General features: G+C 38.8%; 1 protein-coding gene across 2 annotated transcripts in view; it reads right to left on the bottom strand.

The window, feature by feature from the left end:
- Positions 1-13,386, bottom strand: part of LOC146863412 (C-type lectin domain family 4 member F-like) — a 243,269-nt gene that overhangs the window by 112,391 nt on the left and 117,492 nt on the right. Inside the window, exon 3 of one of the 2 annotated variants that reach the window (XM_085643368.1) lies at positions 11,144-11,251. The exons of the other annotated variant lie outside the window; for it this stretch is intronic. Within the exon in view, the coding sequence (XP_085499494.1) occupies positions 11,144-11,251 (108 nt within the window). The remainder of the gene's footprint in view (positions 1-11,143; positions 11,252-13,386) is intronic. 2 annotated transcript variants of the gene reach the window in all.

Below are 13,386 nucleotides of genomic sequence, written 5' to 3'. Positions count from 1 at the left end.
ATTAGATGAGAGTATGGCTGTGCATTTTAGAGTACTGAGAAGTATAATCTGTGACAGTGTGTCTGTGCATCCTAGGGTACTGAGGCCCACATTCTATGAAAGTATGGCTGTGCTTTTTAGAGTACTGGCACTTATATTCTATGAGAGTATGAATGTGCATTCTACGGTACTGTGACCTGCATTCTATGAGAGTATGACTGTGCATTCCATAGTAGTGAGACCTATATTCTATGAGAGTATGACTGTGTGTTCTAGAGTGCTGACATCTACATTCTAACAGAGTATGACTGTGCCTTTTAGAGTACTGACACCTATATTCTATGAGAGTATGACTGTTCCTTCTACAGTACTGAGAAGTATATTCTAAGAGAGTATGGCTATGCATTCTAGGGTACTGAGGCCTACATGCTATGAGAGTATGACAATGCGATCTAGAGTACTGGGACCTATTTTATATGGGAGTATAGCTGCGCATTCTAGAGTACTGTAAACTATATTATATGAGAGTATGGCTGTGCATTCTAGAGTACTGAGACCTGTATTCTAGAGTACTGAGACCTGTATTCTATGAGAGTATGACTGTGTGTTCTAGAGTACTATGACCCTTATTCTATGAGGGTATGGCTGTGCATTCTAGGGTACTGTGACCAGCATTCTATGAGAGTATGGCGTTTCATTATAGAGTATTGAGAAGTATATTCTATGAGTATGGCTGTGCATTCTAGAGTACTGAAATATATATTCTAAGAGAGTATGGCTTGCTTTCTAGGGAACTGACACCTGCATTCTAACAGAGTATGACTGTTCATTCTAGAGTACTGAGATCTGCATTCTATGAGAGTGCAATTGTGCATTCTATGGTATGGTGACCTGCATTCCTTGAGAGTAGGCCTGTGCTTTCTAGAGTACTGTGACCTATATTCTATGAGAGTATGACTGTGCCTTCTAGAGTGCTGAGACCCATATTCTATGAGAGTATGACGTGCATTCTAGAGTACTGACACCTATAGTCTATGAGAGAATGACTGTTCCTACTAGAGTACTGTGATCTATAGTCTATGAGAATATGGCTTTGCCTTCTAGAGTACTGATACCTATATTCTATGAGAGTATGATTGTTCCTTCTAGAGTACTGAGCCCTACATTCCATGAGACTATGACCTGTGCCTTCTAGAGAACTGAGACTATATACTATGAGAGTATGCCTGTTCCTTCTAGAGTACTGAAAGGTGTATTCGATGAGAGTATGGCGGTGCATTTTAGGGTACTGAGAAGTATATTCTGCAACAGTATGGCTGTGCATTCTAGGGTTCTGAGTCCTACATTTTTTGAGAGTATGGCTGTGCTTTCTAGAGTTCTGACACTTATATTCAATGAGCGTATGAGGTGCATTCTAGGGTACTGTGACCTGCATACTGTTAGAGTATAACTTTGCGTTCCAGAGTACTGAGACCTATATTCTATGAGAGTATGACTGTGTGTTCTAGAGTGGTGACATCTACATTCTAACAGAGTATGACTGTGTCTTTTAGAGTACTGAGACCTATATTCTGAGAGTATTACTGTTCCTTCTAGAGTACTGAAAAGTATATTCTATGAGAGTATGGCAGTGCATTCTAGGGTACTGATGCCTACATGCTATGAGAGTATGACTGTGCCTTCTACAGTACTGACACCTTTATTCTATGAGAGTATGAATGCGCATTCTAGGGTACTGTGACCTGAATTCTATGAGAGTATGACAATAGCGTTCTCGAGTACTGGGACCTATTTTTTATGGGAGTATGGCTGTGCATTCTAGAGTACTGTAAACTATATTCTATGAGAGTATGGCTGTGCATTCTAGAGTACTGATACCTATATTCTATGAGAGTATGATTGTGTGTTCTAGAGTACTGAGACCCTTATTCTATGAGGGTATGGCTGTGCATTCTAGGGTACTGTGACCAGCATTCCATGAGAGTATGGCTTTGCATTATAGAGTACTGAGAAGTATATTCTATGAGTATGGCTGTGCATTCTAGAGTACTGAAATCTATATTCTATGAGAGTATGACTGTGTGTTCTAGAGTACTGAGACCTATATTCATTGAGAGTATTGCTATGCTTTCTAGGGTACTGTGACTTGAATTCTATGAGAGTATGGCTGTGCATTATAGAGCACTGAGAAGTATATTCTATGAGAGTATGGCTGTGCATTCTGGAGTACTGAGCCCTACATTCCATGAGACTGTGACTGTGCCTTCTAGAGAACTGAGACTATATACTCTGAGAGTATGCCTGTTCCTTCTAGAGTACTGAAAGGTGTATTCGATGAGAGTATGGCTGTGCATTTTAGGGTACTGAGAAGTATATTCTGCAACAGTATGGCTGTGCATTCTAGGGTTCTGAGTCCTACATTTTTTGAGAGTATGGCTGTGCTTTCTAGAGTTCTGACACTTATATTCTATGAGCGTATGAGGTGCATTCTAGGGTACTGTGACCTGCATACTGTTAGAGTATAACTTTGCGTTCCAGAGTACTGAGACATATATTCTATGAGAGTATGACTGTGTGTTCTAGAGTGGTGACATCTACATTCTAACAGAGTATGACTGTGTCTTTTAGAGTACTGAGACCTATATTCTGAGAGTATTACTGTGCCTTCTAGAGTACTGAAAAGTATATTCTATGAGAGTATGGCTGTGCATTCTAGGGTACTGATGCCTACATGCTATGAGAGTATGACTGTGCCTTCTACAGTACTGACACCTTTATTCTATGAGAGTATGAATGCGCATTCTAGGGTACTGTGACCTGAATTCTATGAGAGTATGACAATAGCGTTCTCGAGTACTGGGACCTATTTTTTATGGGAGTATGGCTGTGCATTCTAGAGTACTGTAAACTATATTCTATGAGAGTATGGCTGTGCATTCTAGAGTACTGATACCTATATTCTATGAGAGTATGATTGTGTGTTCTAGAGTACTGAGACCCTTATTCTATGAGGGTATGGCTGTGCATTCTAGGGTACTGTGACCAGCATTCCATGAGAGTATGGCTTTGCATTATAGAGTACTGAGAAGTATATTCTATGAGTATGGCTGTGCATTCTAGAGTACTGAAATCTATATTCTATGAGAGTATGACTGTGTGTTCTAGAGTACTGAGACCTATATTCATTGAGAGTATTGCTATGCTTTCTAGGGTACTGTGACTTGAATTCTATGAGAGTATGGCTGTGCATTATAGAGCACTGAGAAGTATATTCTATGAGAGTATGGCTGTGCATTCTGGAGTACTGAGCCCTACATTCCATGAGACTGTGACTGTGCCTTCTAGAGAACTGAGACTATATACTCTGAGAGTATGCCTGTTCCTTCTAGAGTACTGAAAGGTGTATTCGATGAGAGTATCGCTGCTGCATTTTAGAGTACTGAGAAGTATATTCTGCAAAAGCATGGCTGTGCATTCTAGGGTACTGAGTCCTACATTCTTTGAGAGTATGGCTGTGCTTTCTAGAGTTCACTTATTCTATGAGTGTATGAGGTGCATTCTGGGGTACTGTAACCTGCATTCTATTAGAGTATAACTTTGCGTTCTAGGGTACTGAGACCTATATTGTATGAGAGTATGACTGTGTGTTCTTGAGTATGAGACCTACATTCTAACAGAGTATGTCTGTACCTTCTGGAGTACTGAGACCTTTATTCTATGAGAGTATCACTGTTCTTTCTATAGTACTGAGAAGTATATTCTATCAGAGTGTGGCCATGCATTTTAGAGCACAGAGAAGTATATTCTATGATAGTATGGCTGTGCATTCTAGGCTACTGAGACCGGCATTCTATGAGCGTATGACTGTACTCTCTAGAGTACTGATTCCTATATTCTGTGAGATTATGACTGTTCCTTCTAGAGTTCTGAGCCCTACATTCAATGAGAGTATGACTGTGCCCTCTAGAGAACTGAGACCTATATTCTATGAGAGTATGCCTGTTCCTTCTAGAGTACTGGGAAGTATATTCGATGAAAATATGGCTGTGCGTTTTAGAGTACTGAGAAGTATATTCTGTGACGGTGTGGCTGTGCATTCTAGGGTACTGAGGCCTACATTCTATGAGAGTATTGCTGTGCTTTCTAGAGTACTGGCACTTATATTCTATGAGAGTATAAATGTGCATTCTAGGGTACTGTGACATGCTTTCTATGAGAGTATGACTGTGCGTTCCAGAGTAGTGAGACCTATATTCTATGAGAGTATGAATGTGCATTTTAGGGTACAGTGACCTGCATTCTATGAGAGTATGACTGTGTGTTTCAGAGTAGTGAGACCTATATTCTATGAGAGTATGACTGTATGTTCTAGAGTGCTGACATATATATTCTAACAGAGTATGACTTTGCCTTCCAGAGTACTGAGACCTATATTCTCTGAGAGTATGACTGTTCCTTCTAGAGTACTGAGAAGTATATTGTATGAGAGTATGGCTGTGCATTTTAGAGTACTGAAAAGTATATTCTATGATAGTATGGCTGTGCATTCTAGGGTACTGAGGTCTACATGCTATGAGAGTATGACTGTGCCTTCTACAGTACTGACACGTTTATTCTATAATAGTATGAATGTGCATTCTAGGGTACTGTGACCTGCATTCTATGAGAGTATGACAATGCGTTCTAGAGTACTGGGACCTATAGTTTATGGGAGGATGGCTGTGCATTTTAGAGTACTGTAAACTATATTCTATTAGAGTACGGCTGTGCATTCTAGAGTTCTGAGAGCTATATTCTATGAGAGTATGAATGTGTGTTCTAGAGTACTGAGACCCTTATTCTTTGAGGGTATGGCTTTGCATTCTAGGGTACTGTGACCAGCATTCTATGAGAGTATGGCTGTGCTTTATAGAGTACTGAGAAGTATATTCTATGAGTATGACTGTGCTTTCTAGAGGGTTCACTGACTTTAAAATCAGTAATAAACTCTTATTTATAATTTATGTTAAACGTTTGAAATAATAGAAAAAATAAAAATATATTAATGATTTAAAATATAAAAAACTAAAATCTATAATAAATTAAAACATTAAACTATGAAAAAATGTAAACTTACATCTCACAATACAATCAGTGCAACAGTAGGGAAAGTGTTGGATAGTAAAGAGGTACAAATAACTATTCCCACTGCATCAAGTGCAAAGGTAGGGTAAGTGATGGATTACTATTCCAACTCCACTGAGTGCAACAGTAGAAAAAGTGTTGGATAGCGGAGAGGAACATTTACCATTTCCACTCCAGTGGAAGCAACAGTAGGGAAAGTGTTCGATAGCGGAGGGGTAAATATTACTATTCCCACTCCACTGAATGCAACAGTAGAATAAGTGTTGGATAGCAGAGGGGTAACATTTTGTATTCCAACTCCAGCGAGTGCAAAATTAGGGAAAATGTTGGATAGCATCAGGGTAAAAATTACTATTACCACTCCAGAGAGTGCAACAGTAGGGAAAATGTGAGATAGAAGACAATTAGAAAATACTATTCCAGCTACAGTGAGTACAAAAGTAGGGAAAGTGTTGAATGGTGGACAGTTAACAATTACTATTCCAACACCAATGAGTGCAAAAGTAGGGAAAGTGTTGGATAGCGGAGGGGCAAAAATAACTATTCTCACTCCAAAGAGAGCAACAGTAGGGTAAGTGTTGAATAGCATAGTGGTAAAAATTAATATTCCCATTCCACTGAATGAACAGTAGGATAAGTGTTGGATAGCAGAGGAGTTATATTTTTTATTCCCACTCCAGTGAGTGCAACAGTAGGATAAGTGTTGGATAGTAGAGGGGTAAAATTTTGTATTCCAACTCCAGTGAGTGCAACATTAGGGAAAATGTTGGATAGCATCGGGGTAAAAATTACTATTACCACTCCAGAGAGTTCAACAGTAGGGAAAATGTTGGATAGAAGACAATTAGAAAATACTATTCCAGCTCCAATGAGTACAAAAGTAGGGAAAGTGTTGAATGGTAAACAGTTAACAATTGCTATTCCAACTCCAATGAGTGCAAAAGTAGGGAAAGTGTTGTATAGCGGAGGGGCAAAAGTAACTATTATCACTCCAAAGAGAGCAACAGTAGGGTAAGTGTTGACTAGCATAGGGGTAAAAATTACTATTCCCATTCCACTGAATGCACCAGTAGGATAAGTGTTGGATAGCGGAGGAGTAGAATTTTTAATTCCCACTCCCGTGAGTGCAACAGTAGGGAAAGTGTTGGATAGCAGAGGGGTAAAAATTACGATTCCCACTCCAGAGCGTGCAACAGTAGGGAAAGTGTTGGATAGCGGAAAGGTAAAAATTACTTTTCCACCTCCAGTGAGGGCAACAGTAGGGAAAGTGCTGGATAGCGGAGGGGTAAAAATGACTATTTCCACTTCACTGAGTGTAACAGTAGGGAAAGTGCTGGATAGCGGAGGGTAAAAATTACTATTCCAACTCCAGTGAGTGCAACAGTAGAGAAAGTGTGGATAGCGGAGGGTAATATTTACTATTCCTAGTCCAGTGAGAACAACAGTAGGGAAAGTGCTGGATAGTGGAGGGGAAAAAATTGCTATTCATATTCAAACATTGAAAAATAAATAAAAAATATTTAAAACTAAGAAACTATATTTAAAAAATAAATATATTAAACATATAAAAAGAACACATATTATAATATTAATTGCATATACCATAAACCATCAAATATAATATCAAATAAAATAATAAATACATTTACGAAAAATAATTATTTTAAACTAGAAAATATTTACAAACAAAAAAATGTATTTAAACATAACTGTATTTATTGTATTTCATACCCTAAACACCACACCAATAACAAAACACTTCAAGATGTGTTTTTAAATTTATTTCCATAGTGAACATAATTAATTAAAAAAATTATTTAAAAAAAATAACCATGAATTAACTACACACACTTTAACACTATAATATCCACAACACACACCTAAATTAAACTATAAAATAATAACACACAATTAACACTTATTTTTAAATTAAAAACGATTACTATTAACAACTAATATTTACATATTTAAAATACATTTAATATCCACACTTTACCCCTTTATAAGTAAAAACAACACACAAAAAATAAACAATTACACAAAATAAATTCCAAATAATTAACATTAATTAACAACAATATGTTAATTATGTAAAAACAAATTACTGCACACCCTTTAACCCTATAACACCACAACACACCCCTAAAATTAATGACACAATTACCATATTTAATTTCCAATTGATTAATTATAGTTAATTAACAACCAATTATTAGTTCATCAATTAAAAATAAATTACTGCCCACCCTTTACTCCTATAAACACAACACACACCTGCAATTAATTACAGAACTACCATAACTAATTGTCAATTAAATAATTAAAATTAATTAACAACCAATTATTAATTCATGAATTATAAATGTATTAATTCCCACCCTTTATGCTTATAAACACCACCACACCTAAAATTAATTACACAGCTACCATAGTTAATTACCAATTAATTAATTACCTTTAATTAACAACCAATTAATAATTTATACATTTAAAATAAATAATGTCCCACCCTTTACGCCTATAAAAACCACAACACACACCTAAAACTAATTACACAATTACCATAATTAATTACCATTTTTTTTTTCAATTAATTGTCAACCAATTATTAATTAACAATAATAAATTACTTTACATTTATCACTATAACTTCTCAATTAAACAAATATAAATAAATAAAAAATAATCAATACATTTAATATAATTAAATTACTTCCCACCCTATTCCCCTTTCAACCCGCAACCCGCTATGGAACAAAAAACGCAAAATTAAAATAAAAAAAAATGAATAGCAACTAAAAATATAAAAATACAAACAAATATTATACAAAAAAATACATTACATACATAGAAATGATATACTAAAATATATAACAATAATAAAAAAACTATATTTTTAACCACTATATTTTTGCAAACGATCTTCAACACTTTGATATTTTTAAAAACGATATTACTTTCTTCAAATATTCTTGGCCATGATCTTCTTGCTGTCGATATTTCTGACCCACGATATTAATTATTTGATATTTGTGCAACTCAATATTTTTTACTCGAAATTCTGTCTCTGCACCATTCTAGAGTACTGATACCTGCATTCTGTGAGAGTATGACCGTGCATTCTAGAGTACTGATACCTGCATTCTGTGAGAGTATGACCGTGCATTCTAGAGTACTGAGACCTTTATTCTATGAGAGTATGGCTGTGCATTCTAAGATACTGTGACCTGCATTCTATGAGAGTATGGCTTGCATTATAGAGTACTAAGAAGTATATTCTATGAGAGTATGGCTGTGCATTGTAGAATACTGTGAACTACATTCTATGAGAGTATGGCTGTAAATTCTAGAGTACTGTGAACTATATTCTATGAGAGTATGGCTGTGCATTTTAGAGTACTGAGACCTATATTCTATGAGAGTATGGCTGTGCATTCTACAGTACTGTGAACTATATTCTATGAGAGTATGGCTGTGTGTTCTAGGGTACTGAGACCTATGTTCTACGAGAGTATGGCTGTGCATTCTAGAGTACTGTGAACTGTATTCTGTGAGAGTATGGTTGTGCGGTCTAGGGTACTGAGACCTATATTCTAAGAGAGTATGACTATGCATTCTAGGGTACTGTGACCTCCAATCTATGAACGTATGACTGTGTATTCTAGAGTACTGAGAGCTGCATTCTATGAGAGTATGACTGTGCATTCTAGAGTAGTGAGACCTGCATTCAATGAGAGTATGACTGTTTGTTCCAGAGTAATGAGACCTACATTCCATGAGAGTATGACTGTGCGTTCTAGAGTACTGAGACATATATTCTTTGAGAGTATGGGTGTGCATTCTAGAGTACTGTGAATTATATTCTATGAGAGTATGGCTGTACATTCAAGAGCACTGTGAACTATATTCTATGAGAGTATGGCTGTGCATTTTAGAGTACTGAGACCTTTATTCTATCAGATTATGGCTGTGCATTCTAGAGTACTGTGAACTCTATTCTAGGAGAGTATGGCTGTACATTCTAGAGCACTGCGAACTATATTCTTTTAGAGTATGACTGTGCATTCTAGGGTACTGACACCTATATTCTATGAGAGTATGACTCTGCATTGTAGAGTACTGAGACCTATATTCTAGGAGAGTATGGCTGTGCGTTCTAGGGTACTGAGACCTATATTCTATGAGAGTATGACTGTGTATTCCAGAGTATTAAGACCCACATTCTATGACAGTATGACTGTGCATTCTAGAGTACTAAGATATATTCTATCAGAGTATGACTGTGCTTTCTAGAATATTGAAACTTACATTCTATGAGCGTATGACTCTGTATTCTAGAGTACTGAGAGCTGCATTCTATAAGAGTATGACTATGCATTCTAGAGTACTGTGACCTACCTTCTATGAGAGTGTGTCTGTGCCTTCCAGAGTTCTGAGACCTACCTTCTATGAGAGTGTGACTGTGTGACTGTGCCTTCTAGAGTACTGAGATCTACATTCAATGAGAGTATGACTGTGCATTCTAGAATACTGAGACCTACATTCTATGAGAATATGATTGTGCTGTCTAGAGTACTGAGACCTACATTCTATGAGCATATGACTGTGCACACTAGCGTACTGAGAGGTACATTCCACGACTGTGGATTCTAGAATAAGATGCCCTACGTTAGATATATGCATGACTGTGAATGCAGAGATGCTACTGTCTATATTATACATTCTAAGCTTTAATAGTACAGTACTGTGGACCTCTGAGTCACCATCGCTCTGCCACTTCTGCATAAACTTGACTTTCCCTTTCAGCCTTCACCTTTCATTGGTCATGGCCATGGCTGGCCCTGTCACAAGAGTGTGAAGATCAGCAAATTAAATCAATAAGCAATAAACAAACATGGCACAGTCAATATTGTCGGCCTACATTAAGGACACTAGAAATTATGAGTATAAGACACTGTCAATGTGGCCGTCATATTCCCCCAGAAAAAGCTGTTTGCCTGCTCCTTACAGTATTACGCGTGGCATGCCCATTTATCTAGGTCAGGGACAAGAGATCTTGGCAATGAGAGTTCTGGTGGAATTTGTGATCTCATTTTAATTTGATACAGTGTTTTACTTCTTTGAGATTTTCAGGTCATTTCATTACTTTTACAATTGATATATGGTTGTTTATCGGTTTCCAGGAGGTTACCTCCTTCCACAGCAGCAAACGCCATGACAGGTTTCATTCTGCAACATAATGATGATATAATGGTGTCACTTCCTGTTTCAGGGAACTCTTTCACATTGTCTTGTTGCTGACTCACTTACCGCATGTAACTGCATTTTTTTTGCTTTATCTCACAATTGCTCAGTTTCTTTGTTTTACATTCAGTCTACATTTCGCACTGCACGTTTCCTTCCTTCTTCTGCCAGGTTTCTTTATGTTGCTTTTTAGTAAGCCTAGTTTACACATTGGTAATAACTCACTGTCAAACTCCCAAATTCCATCTCTGGTTTTTTCCATTTGATTAACACCCTCAGGAGTCACTGTTTCCAGACTCACACATACAACCAGTCAAATTAACATCCATGATAGGTTTGATATTTGTTAATGACCTTCATGCAGGTTCTTAACTCTTCGAACATCCTGTGATGTTCTGACACCTCTGCCACTCTGTCTGGGCTATATACCTCATGGTGAGGTCACCGTGACAACGACAAGCACCCATGGAGGGAAGACCACAGTACTTCTGCAGTGACCGCCAGCAAGAATTTTCCATTTAAAGGTTAATGGTCAGATGAATGTACTACATCGATCTAGCATTTCTGGCATGTTAAGCAGCATAAAAGTTTTACGCAGTGTCAAAGCTCAAGAGGTCTGGGTTGAATGTGCTAGGACTTGCAAACATGTGTGCATGCCTGTGTATGCAAGCATTAGCACATAGAAGCCAGATGAATTAACTTTGCAATGTATTTACCCACACCCGCGGTCTTCAGAGAGGGGCTCAAGTATTCTCCTATTGACACATTGCAAGGAAAATAAACAAATTCTGCTCACCGGAGGGATCCTTGGCTGATACAGTCACTGGGTTGCCTGTGTTAATAGAGTTGACCAGCTTCTTGGATTCATGCTCAATGTCATTTAGATAAATCACCTTCTGAAAATCTAAGAGAACAAACATAGGTGACAGATAAAACTTCTTGGAATACGAAAGACTGTGTCAATTCAAATGACTGTTCATTGCTTACCACCCATTTTTGCTTAATCACATCTCTCACAGCTGAGGGTGATTTTGGCACAGACAGGACCCATCACCAGAATTTCATGTTGTCACCATTCACCCCGAGCATGGTTTTGTTCGTGCATTCATGTACCATGGACATGCAGACAGAGACTCGGTAGGTAAGTTCATAGAAATGTCACCAAGCTTTAGATGGAATTGGACATCTTCTAAATAAAAGGGGTACCCAATCTGGAGGCTGCCTAAATAGATGTAAGTGGTGCTACACCGCCACTAGTAAGCTCTGTAGATGAAGGTGAGTCTTAGGGTGCTCTATAAGTGGTATTTGTATTTGGAATTACTAGTACCTTGTATTCAAAATGTTTTAAAGATGTTCTGGGGTCAGGAAAGGACAGTGCAATACTATACATGATCGTTTAGCAAAACAGGATTTTGGGGTATTATTGGCTCTTGAATTTCACTTCTGTGATTCTCAATGTGATGAACTTCCTCATGACGCCTTCGCTGTAGGAGCAGTTCCACTCTGGCTTGTGGTCAAGTCAAAGTGCTGGCTTTACGAATAAAGGACCGCACATTCACGATGAGGCACAGGTGCCCACCCGCTGCTCTAATATACAGTGGTTTCATGAGCCATTGTGGGTATTGTGAAGGGGATATGCTGATGCACCCACATCACTAATAAGGATGACCTAAACCATCTGGGCATGTCAATATACTGAATTACATTTCTACCCCAGTGCTGCTAGAAATTCAATGATCTGCCCACTGCCAATGAGTCATCCGAGCAGTGGGGCACAGGGGACATTTCCATCTATGCCACACGTTTTTACATTCCTCTGCCCCTGTCTGGTGTCACAGACGTCTGGTGTAGGATGACTGGCATGTGCAGCACGCATATATCACCCTCTTTTCTGGCAATCAATCAATCAGTAATTTGTAGAGCGCACTAACCAGTGAGAGTCTCAAGGTGCTGAGGGGGTGGGAGGGTGCAGCTACTGCTTGAACAGCAAGTTTCTTGAGAAGTCTCCTGAAGGTCAGGAGGTCCTGGGTCTGTTGCAGCTAAGTGGGGAGGGTGTTCCATGTCTTGGTGGCGAGGTAGGAGAAGTATCTGCCGCCGGTGGATGTCCTGTGGATGCGTGGGACGTGGCGAGGGCGAGGTCAGTGGAGCGAAACTGGCGGATCGGGGTGTAGAAGGTGAGACGTTTGTTGAGGTATGCTAGTCTGGCATTGTAGAGTGCTTTGTGGGTGTGGGTGAGGAGCTTGAAGGTGATGCTCTTATTGACTGGGAGCCAGTGCAGGTCTTTCAGGTGGCCAGTGATGTGGAAGTGGCAGGGTATGTCGAGGATGAGGCGTGCGGAGGCTTTCTGTATGCGTTGGAGTCTCTTTTGGAGTTTGGCTGTGGTTCCTGCGTAGAGGGCGTTGCCGTAGTCCAGTCTGCTGCTGACGAGGGCCTCTGTCACCGTCCTTCTGGTTCTGGTGGGGATCCATCTGTAGATCTTGCAGAGCATGCAGAGGGAAAAATGCCTGGCCCTGCACCAATGACATATCTCGCACCATGAGAACTTGCCAGAGAAAGATCCATATCAGTGCCTGCCAGCAGAGTTTGCAACTGCAAAGATTTGCTTGGAGATTTTGTGCAAAGAAAAAAAATCTGTGTGATTCCTTCCCAAAGGGCGCAGGAATGTGATGGATTGTATCCTTTTACAGTGAGTGTTCTGTGTGGAGTTAAAAAGAGATAGTTTGTATCTCTTGTGTGTAACTCAAAGGATACCAATCAATGTTGTGAGCAGAAATGTTCCCCACTCTGGGGACCGTTGCCATAAAATAGGATGATTGTTGTTTTAAGCTTTCTCTGTTATTGTCTGGGTTACTTTTTCTTGTAGCCCTGGGTTACTTGTTCCTTGTTTATGGAGGTAGCAGTGGTGTGTCCTACTTTTCTTTTGCAGTACACATGGACCATATGTTGTGTCTTTGTGTTATGCAGCATTGTGTTCTTCCTTTGCGTGAAGAGTGTGACGTGTTGGATCCTTTACTTGGTGTATGTTTGAACATATCTCAG

The sequence above is a fragment of the Triturus cristatus genome, chromosome 2_2 (genome assembly GCF_964204655.1).
Source record: "Triturus cristatus chromosome 2_2, aTriCri1.1, whole genome shotgun sequence".
Classification (NCBI taxonomy): domain Eukaryota; kingdom Metazoa; phylum Chordata; class Amphibia; order Caudata; family Salamandridae; genus Triturus; species Triturus cristatus.
Note: the sequence above shows the minus strand (reverse complement) of the source record. Positions and strands in the feature narration are given on the sequence as shown.